This window comes from Coenobita brevimanus, chromosome 78, assembly GCF_032717465.1.
Source record: "Coenobita brevimanus isolate Jiangsu-jjx chromosome 78, ASM3271746v2, whole genome shotgun sequence".
NCBI lineage: Eukaryota > Metazoa > Arthropoda > Malacostraca > Decapoda > Coenobitidae > Coenobita > Coenobita brevimanus.
Genome location: NC_137031.1, coordinates 2,900,423 through 2,921,139, shown reverse-complemented (window position 1 = coordinate 2,921,139; position 20,717 = coordinate 2,900,423). Strand labels below are relative to the sequence as shown.

At 42.3% G+C, this 20,717-nt stretch overlaps 1 protein-coding gene and 2 non-coding genes across 3 annotated transcripts in view; all 3 read right to left on the bottom strand.

The window, feature by feature from the left end:
* LOC145408637 (uncharacterized) overlaps positions 1 to 15,068 on the bottom strand; it is a 56,644-nt gene extending 41,576 nt beyond the window's left edge. The window contains exons 1-2 of the mRNA XM_080279322.1: positions 14,834 to 15,068; positions 282 to 424 (exon numbers count right to left, since the gene is read on the bottom strand). Coding sequence (XP_080135448.1) covers positions 282 to 424; positions 14,834 to 15,068 — 378 coding nt within the window. The remainder of the gene's footprint in view (positions 1 to 281; positions 425 to 14,833) is intronic.
* On the bottom strand, positions 8,431 to 8,549 carry LOC145408874 (5S ribosomal RNA). Its single transcript, XR_013898992.1, has one exon. It is a non-coding gene; the product is annotated as a 5S ribosomal RNA (ribosomal RNA).
* Positions 13,401 to 13,519, bottom strand: LOC145408879 (5S ribosomal RNA). The gene has a single exon (XR_013898996.1). It is a non-coding gene; the product is annotated as a 5S ribosomal RNA (ribosomal RNA).
* Positions 15,069 to 20,717: the final 5,649 nt, after the last annotated feature.

Here is a 20,717-nt window from a genome sequence, read left to right as displayed (position 1 = left end):
TGGACGGAAGAAATACCGAGAAAAAGAGGGAGGGCGTACTTGGAAAAGGAGGGAGAGAGAACATGGAGAAAGAGAAAGAGTTCCTGGAGAAAGAGGGACGGAACACCTGGGGAAAGGGGAAGGAAGTGTCTTCAAATAGGAGGGTGGAGTAGCTGGAGCAGGGAGGGACAAAGCATCTAGGGAAGAGGGAGGGAGTACTAGGATGAGGGGTGACGGAGTACCTTCAGACGGGAGAGGTTAATTGATGGGTACCTGGAAAAGGGAGGAAAGGGGTGGAATACCTTGAGGAGGTTGGATGCAGGTTTGCAAGGCCAGGTAACCAGGGAGACGGCAGCTGGGACACGGGTATCACCAGGAGGCAGAGGGCATGTCAGAAGGTACGGCATCTGTCGGTTACTGTTTTTGCCCTGCCAGTCTAGGTGTGCTGTGAGGGTGGGAAGACAAGCACATAGTCAGGTGGGGTAGACAGAGGAAGAGTTGTCATCAACATCATCATCATCATTATTACAGAAAAAATGAACTTGAGAAAAATATAATCTATAAACAAGGAAAAATGCATGGAGAGAGAGAGAGAGAGAGATACAAAACTCAGAACAAAGCTGTTAGAATTATTAACAACCCTGTCATTACAAATAAACTACCTCCCCTACAAGTAAGAAGGAATGTTGCCTCCCTTGCATTATTGTACAGATATTTTTTTGGCAAATGCTCAGACGAAGTTGCGTCCATGGTGCCACCTTTCCATGCCTTCCCTCGTGCTACACGGGCATCTAGTAGCGCTCATGACTGGAATGTCACTCAGCTATATTGCAGAACTTCTGCCTATCAGAATTCTTTCATTCCCCGAACTGTATCTCTCTGGAACTCCTTCCCCAGAGTTGTTTCCCTCCAAATTTCAACCCACAGCCTTTCAAGTCTAACTGTTACCGATATTTTATGAAAAGAGGACACCAGTCATCTGGTGTATGGATTATTTTTTTTTATTCATTTGTTTTTCCTTCCTCTGTTCTGTTATTAATAATATATATATATATATATATATATATATATATATATATAGATATATATATATATATATATATATATATATATATATATATATATATATATATATATATATATATATATATATATATATATATATATATATATATATATGCAAAATAACCACAGAAGAAATGAAAGGAGCGACAATGAGTACTTTCGTATATTACATCTTCAGAGTGATATAGAAACGTCAAGGGTAGAGGTCTTTTATGCACACCAGCAGCAGGGAGTGGCACAGAGAACAAAGGATGACCTGAATTAAAACTGATCGATACACAGAACAATAGGTACCTGACTCTTTACCTTAGGGATTCACCTGACAAAAGGGGTAAATACTGCGGCTTAACTCGTGCACACCTGCAGCAGGGAGAGGCACACAGAACAAAGGATGACCTGAATAAAAAATGTGCGATGCACAGAACGATAGGTACCTGACTTTTTACCTTAGGGATGCATTTGACAAAAGGGGAGTAAATGATGCAGCTTAAGACCTACTGCAGAGGATTAATGGTAGGTTCCACACAGGTGTGACTACACTGCCAGGAAACGACAGGGAACAATCAATTGTTAGTCTGGGGGGTACTGCTTTAAAATTAATTCAGTAAACAACTTATCACACTTAAAATGACCATAGCTCATGTTTACATTTTTTTCATGTGACAGAAATTAGGCAAGATTCTTTTACATTTCCTTCATCTAAGCTTTTTGATCTTGCTAGAATTTTAGAACCTACCCAGTCAATATGGTGATCACTGGATGCTTTGTGCTGAAATAAACCACTGCTCTGTTGGGCTGTCCTTACACTGTATTTATGTTGTGAGATTCTAGTTTCCAACTCTCTTCCAGACTGGATGTAAAAGTTATCAGGGACAAAAGTGTTCTGAAGACTAAAGTATACAGAAAACCTACAAATATAATGTCGTATGTGCATTATTATTCAAAACACCACATTAATGTAAAAAGATCTGTGCTCATATAGAATTTTAGGCCCAGAATTTTTAGATGATGAAATAAAAATGATTCAGAGCATTGGAGTGAAGCTAAAATATCCACCAAGTATACTAACTCATTGCCACAATACAGCCAAGAACCGATTCCTTGAAGGGAAAACTAGTATGCCAGATCGCCAGAATACTCAAAGAACCCTTTTCCTCCCTTTCCATGAAAATTTTGTTGATATTGTTCACATACTGAAGAAACTTAATGTACAAGTGGTATTCAGATATGAGAACACAATGAAAAAACCCGCATCAAGAACAGCCCATATAGTAATTCAGACGCTGTTTACAGAATCCCTTGTAAAAGTTGTAACAAATTTTACACATGACAGTCTAGAAAATATTTGGAAACTAGGGTCTCCGACATAAATACAATGTAAGGACAGCCTAACAGAGTAATGGCATACTTCAGCACAAAGCATCCAGTGATCACCATACTGACTTCCCAGGCTCTAAAATTCTAGCAAGCTCAAAAAGATTTGATGAAAAAAATCCAATAGAATCTTCCCTAATTTCTGTCACATATGAAAAGAATGTAAACATGAGCTATGGTCATTTTAAGTGTGATAAGTTGTTTACTGAATTAATTTTAAAGCAGTACCCCCCAGACTAACAACTGATTGTTCCTTATCATCTCCTGGTAGTACAGTCACACCTGTGTGGGACACACAGCATTAATCCTCTACAGTAGGTCTTAAGTTAAGCCGCATTATTTACTCCCCTTCTGTCAAATGCATCCCTAAGGTAAAAAGTCAGGTACCTATCGTTCTGTGCATCGCTCACTTTTAATTCAGATCATCCTTTGTTCTGTGTGCCACTCCTTGCTGCAGGTGTGCACGAGTTAAGCCGCAGTATTTACCCCTTATGTCAGGTGAATCCCTAAGGTAAAGAGTCAGGTACCTATTGTTCTGTTTATCGATCAGGTTTAATCAGGTCATCCTTTGTTCTGTGTGCCACTCTGCTGCGTATGTGCATAAAAGACCTCTACCCTTGACGTTTCTGTATCGCTCTGTCCGAAGATGTAGCATACGAAAGTACTCAATGTCGCTCTTTTCATTTCTATTGTGGCCAGAGAAAGGGATAGGGGATTGAGTTATCCCCGTACCCTGAAGATTGGGTCTATGATTGTGCGTGGATGTAGTACGATTGAGGCTAAAAGGGAGGAGATTGGTAGAATGTTTGTGAGAAGAAAGTTGGATGTGTTAGTTTTGAGTGAAACGAAGATGAAAGGGAAGGGTGAGTCTACAGTATGTTTGGAAGTGTGAATGGAAGATTGTCAGGTGTTGATAGAGGAAGGGCATGAGAAGATGTGGCCTTCTTAGTGAGTCCGGAAGTACAGCAGTGTGTGACTGAATGGAAGGTGTCATCGAGACTGATGTGGGTGAAAGCGAAATTTGAACGTGAGTTGTGGGTGTTTGTGAGTGCGTATGGGCCTGGTAGTGAAAGGGATGAAGAAGGGAGGGAGTCTTTCTGGAACGATGTTGATGAGTGTCTGCAGAGTTGTGGAGCGAATATGATTGTGGTAATGATGGGAGATCTGAATGCTAGAGTGGGAAATGTGGCATTTGAAGGTGTAGTTGGTATGAATGGTTTGCCTGAAGAAATGAAAATGGGAACGAATGATGGGGATGTGCGTTGAGCGAGAGATGATTATTGGAAATACCTTGTTTGAGAAGAGAGATATTTATAAGAATACATGGCTGAGACAGGAGGGTGGAAGGGTTGTTGATAGAGCAATGATGGACTATGTGATTGTGTCCAGGAACGTAATAGGAAGATTGTTGGATGTGAGAGTTCTGAGAGGGGAGGGTGGAGGTATGTCTGACCACTACCTGGTGGAGGGAGAATTAAGAGTAGGTAAGAGATGAGTGAGCGCTAGAAGAGTTAGGTGTGGCAGGGAGGTTTTGAAAGTGAGTGAGTTGGATAAAACAGAGAAAATGATAGAGTATCAGGAGAAATTGAAAGATGAGTGGAATGCAGTGAAAGATCAGGAAAATGGCGGTGTGGAGGAGGAATGGCAGTTGTTTAAGAGTGCTGTGGTGGGGCATGCAGAAGAGGTGTGTGGTGTGAGACGGGTGGGTGGTGGTGTAAAAAAAGGAAGCGAATGGCGGTGCGAGGAAGTAAGTATGGCTGTGGCAGAGAAGAGACATGCATATGAAGTGTGGCTGCAGAGGAAGGATGAGGTGTCATATGAGAGGTATAAGGAAAAGAGGAATAGGGCAAGAAGAGCTGTGCGTGATGCTAAAGCTGCAGCAGATGAGAGGTGGAGTGGGCGGTTGACTGAGAATTTTCAACAGTACAAGAAAGTGTTTTAGAAGGAAGCGAAAAGGGTGCGAAAGAGAGAGTCTGGGAAGGAAGAGCGAGTAAAAGCAGAGGAGTAAAACTGAGATGGATGCAGGAAGGAGGAGATGGACGGAGTATTTTGAAGATTGTTAAATGTAGAGGAGGAAAGGGAGGCTGAGGTTGTGGCGGATAGAACGGTGCAGGGAATACATGTGTTGGGAGAATTGAATGATTCTTTGGTCACGGAGGAAGTGTAGGAGGCAGTAAAGGAGATGAAAACAGAGAAAGCTGAAGATGTGGATGGGTGTGCTGTGGAATGCATGAAGGATGGTGGAGCGATTATTATTGACTGGTTAGTAAGATTGTTGAATGTGTGCTTTGCGAAAGGTATGGTGCCAATTGACTGGGCAAGTGCTTGTGTGCTCCCGCTGAATAAAGGTAAGGGTGATAAGTATGAATGTACTAGTTTTAGGGGTATAAGTCTGTTGAGTGTTGTAGGTAAGGTGTATGGTAGAGTGTTAATTAAGAGAGTTAGTGAGGGTACAAAGGGAGTGATTGGTGATGAGCAGTGTGGCTTTAGGAGAGGGAGGGGACGTGTGGATCAGGTGTTTGATGTGAGACAGGTGTGTGAAAAGAGGCTTTGTGGACTGTTTTAAGATTCTATGGCCTTGATGGTAGGTTACTAAAAGGAGTGAAAATTTATTACGTAAATAGTAGAGCGTGTGCAAGAGTGGAAAATACTCTGAGTGTTTGGTTCCCCGTGAATTCGGGACTGCGGCAGGGATATGTGATGTTGCCTTGGTTGTTTAATATTAATGTGGATGGTGTTGTAAGGGAGGTGAATGCAAGAGTTTTAGATGGAGTTCAGAGTCTGGTGAATGTTGATGGTAGAGAGTGGAATCTGAAGCAGCTGCTGTTTGCAGATGATACTGCACTGGTGGCTGATTCAGAGGAGAGACTAAGACAGTTGGTAGAAGAGTTGGAAGGGTGTGTGAAAGGAGGAAATTGAAAGCAAATGAGAATAAGTGTAAAGTGATAAAGTGTACAAGGGTGGTAGATGGTAGGAGGATGAATATTGTTTTGAATGGTGCGTTGCTTGAGGAGGTAGAGTGTTTTAAGTATTTTAGGGTCACATATTGCTGCGGATGGAAGAATAGATGCAGAAGTGAAGTTTAGAATGAATGAAGTAGGAAAGGTGCTGGGAGCAATGAAAAAGTGTTTAGAGGTCGTTCTATTAGAATGGTTGTAAAGAGAAGGCTGTATGAGGGTGTTGTGGTACTGACTGCGTTAAATGGGGCTGAAACATGGAATATGGGTGTAGCAGAGAAGAAAAGTTTGAATGTAATGGAGTATGTGTGGAGTGACACTTATGGATCGAGTGAGAAATGAGGAAGTGCGAAGGAGAACTGGAGTTGTGCGGAAGATCGCTGATCGAGTTGAGCAGAGGGTGTTGCGATGGTTTGGGCATATGGAAAGAATGGATAATGAGTGATTGGTGAAAAAGATAACTAGGTCTGATGTTAGAGGTGTAAGGCTGTGAGAAAGACCACAAATAGGATGGATGGACTGTGTGAAGAGAGCGTTGGATGCGAGAGGGATGTATGTTCAACAAGGAAGACTGGCTGTATGTGATAGAAAAGAATGGAGAGAAACTGTGAATGGATAAATAACAACACAGCCCTGAGGGGATATTCTTCCGCATTTGTCTGCTCAGCTGATCAGGTCAGGTGTGGGTAAGGAGATGGGTCTTTTATGATGTGGCAGGGGTAAACCACCTCTACTGTCGGGCCCTTCTGCGGATGTCACTGATTGCACTGTGCAGTTGACCTTCGTCTGGTGTTGTGCGGTGAGGATCTGTCCCTTCTTCCCTTTGGGGCTAAGATGCGAATGAATGTGTTTGAGTGGATGAGTAAATTGGAAATGTGTCGTCCTGTCTCGGCTACCTCCCTTTCCTTTGGGGGAAGCAGCCTAGGTATATGGATAGATAATTTTGCATAAATGTCTCCACGGTGAAGTGAAGTTTCTGCATATATATATATATATATATATATATATATATATATATATATATATATATATATATATATATATATTGTTCATCGCCTAGAGTAATGAGCAAGGTTCTAAATTCAATTTTGATTTTTTCGAGACGCCTTTCTGCCATTAGTAGCCCCTCTTCAGCAGAAACCGCTTGGTGGAAAGTTCAAGCTTAAAAGAAGATGGTGGCAAGTTTGCTGGTATTTATGCCTCATTGCTGGATCAAGTGATGCAGAATGGTAGGTGTCTGGCCAATCAGAGTAAAGGGCACACCTGAAGGCATTTAGTAAATCAGTTAGCGCCCTGCGGTCTTCTGCTTGATGGGAGGGAAGATTCTGACAGTTGTATGTTTATGGTAGGTTTACTGGTGTAGAATGTAAACAGCTTCTGTCATCCTTACCCTCCTTCTGTCATTTTTTTTTTTTATACAGGATAATAATCTGGTCTTCAAGTTGTTGTCTGGTTAAGCCAAGACCATGGTTTCTACTCCTGTGACGCTGAACTGATCGGTCCTGCACAGTAGGTGGGCTGTTACCTTCCTGTACAAGGTGGTTGTGGTGACGCCTATTTATCAAGAAAGTCGGTAATTGCAGTCACCAGTGTTGCATGTATACTGATATACTAGGTTCACATCTTGAAGAGGACCTGTTGGTGGAAGACAGCTGTTTCTCATGATATGGTTAGAGGTCCTTCTTGCTCTGTAGCAGATCAGCTTCAGTTGTGTGTCAGAATTAGCGGGTTTTATATTCTTCAGGGCCTTCTCATCACACTTGTATGCAGATGACATAAAATTACTGTAATAGTTGTAAATGTTCTGAGAACACTCTCAGTATCAATATACAGATTATGTAGAAGTAGTACTTACATACATCCTGATCAAATGATTACCAAGGGTGAATACGTCAGTGCTGTTTTGAGTCTGTTGGGATACTTGTGTGCCTGACTTTGCCTCTGTGTGCAATGAGGTCAATTCTTTTTCATCCTATTCGGATTACTCTAATGACTCAAACACTTTTGATGTGCATGCATCTTAAGGATATGTTTTCATGGTATCTGCCCATGTCAGCGAATTTAAGGCTCAGCATTGTATAGCTAAATACAGTAATTGGAATAATTTTCCTTCGCCTTTGGTTTTTCCAGGGTGTTCTGTGGCATTACCTCCCCAAATTAGGAGGAGTCTTCTCTATGGGACTTCCGTTCAGATGTGTCCTAATGGACGTTTGATTTACTTCACGTAACAATGCGACTTTTCCATGCCGCAAGATCTACATGCTGAGACAGCTGGAAAATTATGAAGTACTGCCATATCACGGCCATCCCAGAGCTACTGGCACGCATTACAAATAAATCAATGAGCGCCCTCGATAAACTCGACCCGAACTGACCCTTTGGTACTTGCTGTAAATTTAACCAATGAGGACCTTTAATGGAAACTCAATCCTACTCGAGTTCTACCGGGATTATCTATCTATCTATCTACATACCTAGGCTGCTTCCCCCAAGGAAAGGGAGGTAGCCGAGACAGGACGAGACACTCCCAATTTACTCATCCACTTAAACACATTCATTCACACCTTAGCTCCAAAGGGAAGAAGGGACAGATCCTCACCGCACCACACCGCACAAGGGTCAACTGCACAGTGCAATCAATGACATCCGCAGCAGGGCCCGACAGCAGAACTGGTTTACCCCTGCCACATCATAACAGACCCATCCCCTTACCCGCACCTGACCTGATCAGCTGATCAGACCAAATGCAGGAGAATATCCCCTCAGGGCTGCGTCATCATTTACTCATTTACAGTTTCTCTCCATTTATTTCTGTCATGCACAGCCACTCTTCCTTGCTCAACAGACATCCCTCTCGCATCCAACGCTCTCTTCACACAGTCCATCCATCCTATTCGTGGTCTCCCTCTCAGCCTTACACCTCTCACATCAGATCTAGTTATCTTTTTCACCAATCACTTATTATCCAAACGGGGTGGTCAAGGGCTTAGAGTTAATTGTTTTACAGGGAGGGTCACTAATCCTCCACCAACCCCACTTGACACGTAGGGAGTTATGCCAACAGCATCTGGTGTTCCCAGGCGGTCACCCATCCAAGTACTAACCAGACCCAACGTTGCTTAACTTCGCTTATCGGACGGGAAGCGGTGTACTCAACGTGGCATGGCCGTTGGCGTCTGGCAATGGATGGATGGACTTATTATCCATTCTCTCCATATGCCCAAACCATCACAACACCCTCTGCTCAGATCAGTCAGCCATCTCCCGAACAACTCCAGTTCTCCTTCGCACTTCCTCATTTCTCACTCTATCCATACGAGTCACTCCACACATACTCCTCAGACACCTCATCTCCATTACATTCAAACGTTTCCTCTCTGCTACACCTATATTCCATGTTTCAGCCCCATATAATGCAGTCGGTACCACAACACCCTCATATAGCCTTCTCTTTACATCCATTCTAAGTGAACGACATCTAAACACTTTTTTCATTCCTCCCAGCACCTTTCCTACTTCATTCATTCTAAACTTCACTTCTGAATCTATTCTTCCATCCACAGCAACATGTGACCCTGAATACCTAAAACACTCTACCTCCTCAAGCAACTCACTATTCAAAACTATATTCATCCTCCTACCCTCTACCGACCTCGTACACTTCATCACATTATTCTTATTCTCATTTACTTTCAATTTCCTCCTTTCACACACCCTTCCAAACTCCTCTACCAACTGTCTCAATCTCTCCTCTGAATCAGCCACCAGTGCAGTATCATTTTTCAGCTGCTTCAGATTCCATTCTCTACCATCAACATTCACAGGACTCAGACTTCCACCTAAAACTCTTGCATTCACCTCCCTTACAACGCCATCCATATAAATATTAAACAACCAAGGCGACATCACACATCCCTGCCGCAGCCCCACTCTCACGGGAAACCAATCACTCAGTAATTCCCACTCTTACACATGCTCTACTATTTACATAAAAATTTTTCACTCCTTTTAGTAACCTACCATCAAGGCCATACAATCTTAAAACAGTCTACAAAGCCTCCCTATCAGTTCTATCATACGCTTTCTCTAACCCCTAAACCGCGGACTTGTTTTTGCTTGACTTGCAAGTCTCACGGGCATATTTGCACTCCGAAAGACTTTCTAAAAATATTTGCCAAAAATCAGTTATTAGTCCTAGAATATTAAAATTAAATGTGCTTATGGCACATACCTTCAGCTTTCTCCTGGGATGTTTGTTGAGCCTTCGTCTAGTACCGTAGGACTTGTGGAGACCTCTGAAGTTGAGTAACGAAGTCGCCACTTTACACTTCCCGACAACCCGTAATATGATTACCACAGCCTGATATTATCACTAGAAACACTATTCTATGATTCTCAATAGTTTGGAATCCATACTCCAAAAAAAAAAACACACTGTGAAAGCAATGAAAATTACGAGCGCGTATGACCTTCCCACTTTCACTCGTTCGCCGCTGATGTTCTGTCATTTATTATTCATAAAAACACTCACACTTTATATTTCTATTACTATATAACACTTATATAGGCCTATATCTACAGTCTTTATCCATAAGTTTCCTTCAGTAATAGTTGTTTACTGTTACTGTAAGCATTCAATTTCTCTTTCAGTAAAATACGTAGCATTCACTTTCTCGTCCTGTATACTAGAGTTGAGAGCGAATCTGTCACTTTCACTTTCATAACTCCCAGTATTCATACATGCTAGAGTGAAACTTTCATTTTCATTACTCCTAGTATATATGCTCGTATTCTTATATTACTACTCATTTACATTTCTATTTAACATTCTCTATTTTATTTACATTATTTACATTTCTATTTTATTTCCACAGTTTTATGCACTGTCACTTGCTAAAACTATTTTCCACTGTTCACTTATATTTACATTCATTGCTTTCACTTGATGTTTACACATTATTTACATTTCCACTTGCACTGTTTCATTCACCAGAAAGATCGTAGTCATTATCATTTTCATTGACAAATTAGCCAGTTGACGTTCCACAGCAGTCAGTGAGCCCTTTATCTCTTTCCACATGAGGTTTAGTAGGGGGTAGAGGTCACATGGCCCTTTGCATGGGGCTAAAAAGCGGCGGAATTGGACAGGTGCAAATCCGACGTGCTTTCACCTTGAAAGAAGACAGTAAACTGAATATAGTGTGGTGACCTAGCTGCCTAGGGGGAGTGCAATGCTGCCAATGTCAGCTTGGTGACAGCTGCTAATATATAAGCTATGAAATGATTGGCAGGAAATCTAGACAATACATAATGAATTAGGTAGTTCCAGGTGAATGTAAATATCACTTAGGCTTCTCCCTTTCTTTCTTATATATATTTTAATTACGAGAATAGATTATACAGCATATTTCAAGGGGAAATAAACAGTGAAAATTAGCAAAAGAGTGCACGTGAGGTGATGACAGGTGATAATTAGCCAATTCCAGGTGTATGGCACTATCACTTACCTTATTTCTTTTTTGTATATATTATTTGGTACAAGAATAGGGCATAGGGCTTATTTCAATGGATGAAATCAGTGGAAAATTCCAGGGAAGATTTACTTAGCATAGCACGGCCAGGCAGGCGAGAGGAGAGGGTAATGGAGGGGAGGTAGGGAGGGGAGTCAAGAACGGGGAGAAATGGCTAAATTGTCAACAATGGATGGGAGTACAGATGAGATTAGGAGTGCTGACTAGTGTTGGACATTGGCAGTACTGATAGATGATACGAGCCACCAATTGAAAGCCCGGGCGAATTCAAAATAACACAGGATCACAAAAGTGATGCCCCGCGGTATGATCCCTTGCTCCCAAGCATCACAAAAGTGACGTCCCGCGGTTAAGGGGCTAAATCCATGAACGCCAAAAACACATCATCCTTGCCTTTCACTAAATACTTTTCACACACTTGTCTCACATCAAACACCTGATCCACGCATCCCATCCCTCTCCTAAAGCTGCACTGCTCATCACCAATCACTCCCTCTGTACCCTCTCTAACTCTCTTAACACTCTACCATACACCTTACCTACAACACTCAACAGACTTATACCCCTAAAGCTAGTACATTCATACTTATCACCCTTGCCTTTATACAATGGGAGCACAGAAGCACTTGCCCAGTCAATTGGCACCATACCTTTCACAAAGCATATATTCAACAATCTTACTAACCAGTCAACAATAGTCACTCCACCACCCTTCAGACATTCCACAGCACACCCATCCATACCTGCAGCTTTCCCTGTTTTCATCTCCTTTACTGCTTCCTGCACTTCCTCCTTTGAGATCAAAGACTCATTCAGCTCTCCCAGCACATTTATTCCTTGCACCGTTCCATCCACCACAATCTCAGCCTCCCTTTCCTCCTCTACATTTACCAATCTCACCAGGGTTTATGCGGGTGGAAAAACGGCATGCTATTTCAACACGTCTTCCTTAGCAAGTGTTCCTTCTCTTTCTTCAAAGTCACCTCCACTACTTACGAAAACAGCACTGTGAGTTTAGACTTTTTCCGTTGCAACAGTGAAGTACTGATTGAAATGAAGTGTGCAAATTGTGGCAATTCTTGCTGGTACTGGAAGGAAAAGTGTGTTTGGCAGTGCAATTAGGCTACACTTACATGATTATGAAGAAAAAAACGGGGAAAGTGCCAGTTTTCAAGCCAGTAACTTTAAAGGCACATAGAAAAAAAAAAAAATGATCTGGCAGCTCTTGACCTACATAAATTTATGGTTAGAGTGATCATGGAGGCAATCTTCAGTGTGTGAGAACATTGGCACTGGACGACGTGTTACTGTAGACTGGAGGAGCTTCTTTAAGTTACTGAATATTGTTTGCATAAGCAGATCAGTGGGCCAGGAGTTGCTGTCGAGACGACGAACCTCTTTTAGTCAGCAGAAAATATAACCATGGACTGGAGGTCACTTGAATTTGGTTATTTGAGGGTCTGAACGCGGCTCTGGCCAAAATTATATTACCCTTGATGTACGCACACGGAAAGGGAGAGCCAAGGAACCGCGACACTAATTCCCATTCTAAAATACTACATTAGGTCCAGAAACATTATATACAAGGACAAGTGGGGAATGTATAGAACTTGGGCCCCAAATATATGGGGCAGGCGGTGGCTGAATCGGTAGAGAGGCGTCCTGCAGTCCTAATGGACCCAAGTTCGAATCCCGGCTGGGGAAGGGAACAGTTTAAGGATCTGAATTTCAAATAAGCAGACTTTCCTGATCTACCAGAAGACCCGCTGACATATCGTAAAAATACCCCCGCTAACACTAGTACACCAGTCCTGAATGAGACAGCCCTAGCACATATTGAAAATGGACGGTGGGTGTTAGCGCCGAAATGGTGACATGTGGAGGTGTAGGAGGGCTACTGGGCCTTGGGATAGGCCACTGCCCCCCGAGAAGTAGGCCCTGAAGCCTTTGCTCAGTGTCGGACATGTAAAAAGAAAAAAGAAAAACGCCCACACAGACAACTAAGCATTTGTGGCGCAACATGAAGGAGTGAGTTAACCGTCCTGGGATTCAGGCAAGGTACCTTAGGCAACACCTATAAAGGTACCTCTTCATCAAGAAGCATAAGGGGCAGGAACTGCACTCCTTCCTGTTCCAACCAGCAAAATTACATCCCCTGCAATAGGTTGCACATGGTGATGAAGCATGGCTCTTCGCTGCTCCCATCCCAGGAGTTGCCGAGACAGCTGAACAGGCTGAAAACAACACCTCAACTAAGGTAAGCGGTTTTACAATTGTTCATGGAGAGTTTTGAGCGGCTTTGATGGCTAGGATTAGTGGCAGTCTGATGATTAATGTCATTGGGGGTCTGGCTGGCATTTTCGTATTTTGGTCATTCATTCATTCATTGCCAGACGCCATGTATCCCAAACAGGGTGGTCAAAGGCTTAGAGTTAATTGTTTTACAGGGAGGGCACTAATCCTCCACCAACCCCACTTGACACATAGGGAGTTATGCCAACAGCATCTGGTGTTCCCAGGCGGTCACCCATCCAAGTACTAACCAGACCCAACGTTGCTTAACTTCGCTGATCGGACGGGAAGCGGTGTACTCAACGTGGTATGGCCGTTTTTATTTATTTCATTTCGTATTATGATTAGCTCTAAGGATTTTATTCCGTATATGACTTCATCCCCCAAAAGGGATATGGGTTATCTGTGACGAAAATGTTTGAAAATTGATCGAAGAACACGAGAATTCTTCATTTAAAAAATGATATTAAAAAAAAACGTGCTTATGAGAAAAGGAAAATCTAAACAATTTTCGCAAATATCTACATAAACTCTGATTTACAATAAAATTTTAGAACGCCTTGCAGAAACATAAAACGCTCAGTATATATTGATAATTAATATTAATTACTATCCCCAGTATAATAACATTACTTTCACTTCCTTAGGGAAGTAAGACTGATTATTCTTCGCTTTTGTTAACATGTTTCTTGATTAAATACTCATGAGCTTTACTTTGTCTTAATAAATGATCATCCATAAAAGGCAACTATGTCTTAGCTGCAGTAACAGAAGTCTCATAGGTAAATATGCAGATGGTTAGTGTTTATTCTGTTGAAAACAAGAGGTCTGATACAAATCCATCAATCTCAGTTCTCTTGCACTACTCCAAGACGTAAAGCCACCTCATCAAGCTACATATCACAGTATGCTTACAGTACATTTAGGTACTCACGAACATCTCATCTGACACCCAACACATTTCAAAAATAACACACCTCACAATTAACACATCTCACAGCTAATACATCTCACAATTAACAAATCTCACAATTAATACATCTCACAGCTAACAAATCTCACAATTAATACATCTCACAGCTAACAAATCTCACAATTAATACATCTCACAGCTAACAAATCTGACAATTAACACATCTCACAATTAATACATCTCACAGCTAACAAATCTCACAATTAATACATCTCACAGCTAACAAATCTCACAATTAACACATCTCACAGCTAACAAATCTCACAATTAACACATCTCACAATTAATACGTCTCACAAGTAAGACATCTCACAGCTAACAAATCTCACAATTAACACACCTCACAATTAACACATCCCACAGCCACTGTAATTCACAACCACTACTCAATGCCAACACATTTCACGACTAACACATCTCACAATTATCTCATCTCACAGCTAACAAATCTTACAATTAACATATCTCACATTCAACCCATCTCACGGCCACTGCAGCCCATGACAACCACAACTCTCTGCCACCAAATCTCACGGCCAAAGAACCCCACGGTCATTGCCACGGGTAAGAGCCACCACAGTACCTTCCACCACATTACCACCCCCCTAATCTTCCACCGAACTACCACCACGTCATCTGCCACCACACTACAATCCCCTAACTTTCCACCACACCTCCCACCACGTTACCACCACCACACCTCCCACGATACTCCAATACCTCACCTTCCACCACACAGCCACCACCACACGTACCAGCATTATTAACTCTGGAGATTGTAGGGGGCTGCAGGGTTGAATACCAGACATGACACCAGGGCAGGCTGGGCTCCACCTCTTGACTCACTCCAAGCACTCGCAAGCAGTGTTGGCCTCCTGCAGTAACACAGTACCACATCGTACAGGAAGAGAACAGTATTAGGGATCGTAATTCCACTGACAAAGGACGCTCCATGACACCTCTTCCTTATCTATATGTTTCTGCGCATGACACGTTAATGTTCTCCCTCCCTACCGTCTGAAAGTGGGATAGTGGACTGCAGAGGGGGGGGTAACAATTCAGCCTGCAGTCTACTGAGTTTACATTTAGATGAAGCTTAGGTTACAACAAAAACAACAACAACGGCAACAATTACTAACAAAATAATAACAATAACTACTACTACTATTATTATTACTACTATTACTACTGCTACTATTACTATTGTACTATTGCTACTACTACTGTATTATTACTACTACTACTACTGGTGGTAGGTGCTGGTGACCATCATCTACTCACTTTATGCAGAACTGTCTACTTCTTCACCAGGAAGCCATTTAAACGCTGGGTGGTGACCATAACCAAATAAGGGAACATTGCATCATTGTATGGAATGGCCTTGCAGGGGCGACTGCTTGCCTGCGGTTGATGGGTCTTTTCGATCAGACAAGCTGGGTTACTCAACAACAAAACAACAACTACGACTATTACTCTACTACTATTACTGCTATTACTACTGCTACTGCTACCACCACCACCACCACCATCATTATAATTCTGCTCCTCTTCTTATTATTATTATTCCTCCTCCTCCTCCTCCTCCTCCTCCTCTTATGTAATTTATCGAAAAATTGTTGACATTAGAGTGACAGAAACATCAAACAAGAGGAAAGAAACATCACACACGAGAATACTGAGGTGTATTGCACAAGGTAAGTCGTTAAGGAAGAGGTGTTAAGAAACCTAAGGTGACAAGAATACAGTCCTATATTATACTCCTTTCACCTTAACTTGGCCGAAATTTTTATTATATTTGCAGCTTCTTTCGCGCATTTCAGTGGATGAAAAAGACAATACTGTGGACGGAATGTAGAGCCATAGTAGTCTTTTTTCTGCCACTTGGGTGCCTGAAATAAGCTGCAAGAGAGAGAATATCTAGGCCAGGCTATGGTAAAATAACTACAACACCTCTTCCTTACCAATTTATTTCTGTACCTGGTAAAGTAATAGTTAATTCATGTTGTTTATTTACTTAATGTGGCTGCAAAATGCTAAAGGTGTACAAGCGAACACTATGGCGCAGTGTGCAAAAGAAGTCGCTAAGGGAGAGTACTAAGGGGTGCTGAAATACCTCCTAAGTTCATGAGAATCCATTTCAAAGTGTTCCAAAATAAATTAGATTATGTTATGCACGAAGTAAGGGCATGCTAAATGTTTCCGCTAAGACAGGAAGTGTTTCCAGTGGGTTAGGTGGAAAACTCAAGTTTGACTACATTAGATTTAGGTCTTCCTTACCCGGATTAGGGTCGTAAAAGGCAGAGTACATGAGGAATTTCTCATTTTCTTCATACCTCAACTCCTGCCAGTTTCGGTTTCTCCACTCAATACTGAAACAAACAAAATATTTGTTCCTGTCTATAAGACATTGTTCATACAATCTTGTGGTTTTTGCACTGCATAAAAAGTCAGAAACATGTTTGTTTGTCTAGCTGACTGACAAAAATACCAGAATCTATACGTTCGTATATATGTAAAGGGGAATGCTTGTTTGTCTGTCTGTCCTCTATGGAAATCGAGGGGGATGCATGCAGAACTCTATAAACAGTTCTATCACGTGTAACTTTTTACTAAGATATTACATGTGTCCAAAATTGGAAGTAATTAAAAGTAATCGTTAATATGATGGAAACATGATAGCCGATTACCGTAGAGTTTTATTTATTTTTTTCACGATAATATTATCATTAGCTACAACGGGTTGAATGGGTGAATGGATTGTTGGGGTGGGCAGGGCAGGTGAGGTGAGTGGGCAGGGTTGAATGGATAGGTGGGTGTGGACAGAAAATAGGTCCATGGTGGGAATACGTTCATGGGAACCCTGGGGATAGGGACTCGAGGAGGAACATAAGTTCACTGGGTAAAATGAGACCCAGGGGATTTTCTACCACGGGGATAGTGGCCATCCAGGGTCGCAGGCAATGACGCTGTGCACGAGCATAGGCTTTTACTTGGGCAACACCTGGTACCCCTGCTAGTGCCCAATTAAACAAACTGACCTACCACTGTACATCTTGCAATAATGGAGGTATTTACATCAAAATGGTATGAAGCAAGCATATTATCAATCAGGTGAGTACTCCGTATCAGTGAGAGGGACTGCATCATCAAAAATCTGAAACTGCCCTATAGCCCGACGCCCTAATCCCGCAAAGGGTGGTCGCAGACAAAACGCCTCCAAGTCACTCTGTCACCCACCATTTGACTCCCCTCCCCCCAACTCACCCCCCCTCCCTCATATACCTCTCAACTCCATCCCTCCACCTCATCCTCGGTCTACCCCTCCCTCTCCCTCCCTCCACCTCACCTACATACACCCTCTTAGTCAGTCTTTCATTCTCCATTCTCTCCACATGTCCAAACCACCTCAGTGTATTTCTCCTAATCTTTTCAACCACATCCACATCTACCCCACAACGTTCCTTCACTTCTTCATTCGTCAACCTGTCCCTCCACGTCACTCCACATGCTCCTCTCAAGTAACTCATTTCCACTGCTCTCACTCTTGACTTGTTCCCCTCTTGCAAGGTCCACGCCTCGCTTCCATACGTCAGGGTAGGGATCACAATACCATCATGCAGTGACTTCTTAACTTCCATACTCACCTCCCTATTTCTCATCACTGCTTTCAGTGTACCAACAACTTTTCTTCCCTGCTGTACCCTTTCACGTACTTCATCCCCCAAAGTTCCATCCTTACTCATCACACTACCCAAGTACTTGAATGCACTCACATTCTCCATATCCTCACCATCCAACCTCACTGCACACTCTGTGACTTCACTCCTCTCAAACACCATAACTTTACTTTTGTTTACATTAACTTTCAGCTTCCTCCTCCTACACACTGTCCCAAATTCATTCACCAAACCTTGCAACTCCCATTCATCTTCACTCAACAATACTGTATCATCAGCAAATAGCAACACCGGAAGCTTCCAAATCTCACCCTCATTCATTAGGGCCTGACAATTACATATTATCTCGTATTAGGGCAAAGCTAAATATTTATTAAAAACCGAAATCGTGCGAGAATTGAAAAGTTTCACATGTATTACAATAATCTGAATAATGGTGTGTCTGGTACGGAGACAGCTGACCACCTAAGCCACAATAGGCCCTAATGGCCAGTGGACCTCCCAACTTAACCACTTCCACAACAGGGGGGCGAGGACGTCACTAGGGAGTATGTTTGGTTATGTTCTCCTGCCCTCACCACTGATGGTCATCATACCACTACCAGCCGCGGACTAGTTGACTTTAGTGATTTTGTAGCATCTCTTCCTGAACAATTTTTGTACATTTCAACTTATTATTCCCTTTCATATTATTTAAGCTTGTTTTCTCTTGCCCGAAGACTGCATTAAGCAGGACTGACGTAATTATTAAGGTACCCAGTACTAAACAAAAAAATGAACTGGTAAGGAAAAGGTACTTGAGAATCCCTTCAACTGATGAGTTTCAGCAAGAAAACATATGACTTCCATAATGTGATCATCCAGGTGAGTCAGGGGCCTAGCTTCCTCTGCAGTCAGCCTGCCTTCTACCTCCCTCCACTGAGCCCTCATCATATACATGTAATTTTGGACCAGTGTATATCTCGTCCTTCTTACTTGCATAATAATCAGTGCTCCTTCCTCTCCCGTATGATGGCTTCCTATCCACCACTCTGCTCCTTGACACCTAAACTGTTTACCCATCCATCCTCATCCTTCCACCCATCAAGCGGTCAGTCGATCCTCTCCTCCTCCCTTCTTATATGATTTCAGGCAGAACTGTCCACTTCATCACCAGGAAACCATTTAAACGCTGGGTGAGTTTGTAGAGGGGGGAAAAATGGTCGGCTATCATGACCTGATCCAGTACTTTAGACTATGGAGGGGGGGGAGGTGACTCCGAGCAGAATTACAAGTTTGAAATCATGTTGATTCATGACCAAATGTCTCAAAATTTATTATTATATCCTCTTTTCATTAATACGATTTTGTGATATAAAATTTATATAAGATATTGTATTTCAACATATGTCTTGCTACATAACACTGCTCCTTTGTTACAAGTAATCATTTATCTGCCAAATATGGGGGTGCACATGACCCCTACGCCCCTCCATCCAAATATGTGCCTGACAGCCAAACGTGCACGAATAAATTAAATGTGTGTGAGAGAGCAAGTTATGAAAGTTGAGAAAGCATAGGGACTGTCAAAAGATAAAAATGAATGCATGTACGACGAAGTAAATGAGAAATATTTGGCTGTTATTTTCCTGATAGTGAAAGGAATGGCTTTAGCCCAGAGGCATACGTGGACTTTTCTAAATTAATTAACAATAGCTGCTTATCTTGTGTAGCAAGACAATATTTGTTGAGAAATTTGGAGATAAATTATCATGTGAACTCTCAGGCTCCTATGACTCACTCAAATGAATAAGAATCACAAGGCGTCAGCTGGGGTAGCATACATAGAGCTTTTGCCACCCAACTGAGGGTATATGGTGATGGTAGTCCCTCTCTCTCGCTAGTTCTTATAAGTCCCTCTAAGCTGAGCAGAATCGTCTGCCGTAACGTAGACAGAATGGTAAGAGCTGTTCTGACTATAATGGGGTTATAGAAATGTATATCAGTGTTGCAGTACTAAACCTGCCTAAAGATGGTTGGGATGAGGCTGCAAGCTTTCCCTTTGCTGGCATTGAAGAGGAACTCGACGGGAAAGTTAGGGTGATGTTTAGTGATGTCTTCCTTGGTGGTGTCGTTGAGCCAGGGCAGGAGTGTGTCCAGATTCTCCACAGTCCGTTTGCTTCCATGCGGCACCACTGGCTTACATGGGCACCCTGTTGGGGGAGGCTTGGTAGAACTGCTAGACCATTTTTCCGTCCTGTTATTGCCATTTTTGCTGTTTACCCAAGAGCTGCTGCTGGATGTGCTTGTACTCCGTGTGTCGTCTTGGCTGGTGGTGATCTGTTGCAAGTACTTGTTGAGGATTTTATAACTGTGCTTGTGGTACACAGCAAGGCCGATGATGCAGAGCACAAGGCAGATTATGATGTACCTAGGGAGAAATATGTCACCTCTCAGAAAACCAGAAAGAGTCGTCTACACACAAATTTAACTAAGTAAAAAAAAAGAAGATAAAGAGGGTGGGGGCGTAGACCATGAGGTGCATAACCGTTCTCATCTTCGTAAATTAGGGTCTTGAGCTTGTGGCAGGTTTTTAAAACACTTTCCTGGAATACTAGGACACTGCATAATCCAGTTTTAGTACCTTTCCTTACTATTAAGGTTAGATACTCATTTTAACTACCAACCCACCAAGGGTAGAAGGACACTTGAGCCGATTGGTGTCAGCTGCCCGCACCAGGATTAAAACCATGGGGCAATTGGGCCTGTTGCTTCCTAGCTAACAATACTAGCCACTCAGCTGTCATGGTATTTAATTATCCAAAGTATATTGTGGATGATCCCAAACAGGTTTACTCATCGATGGGATATCCCGACCAAGTGAAAAAAT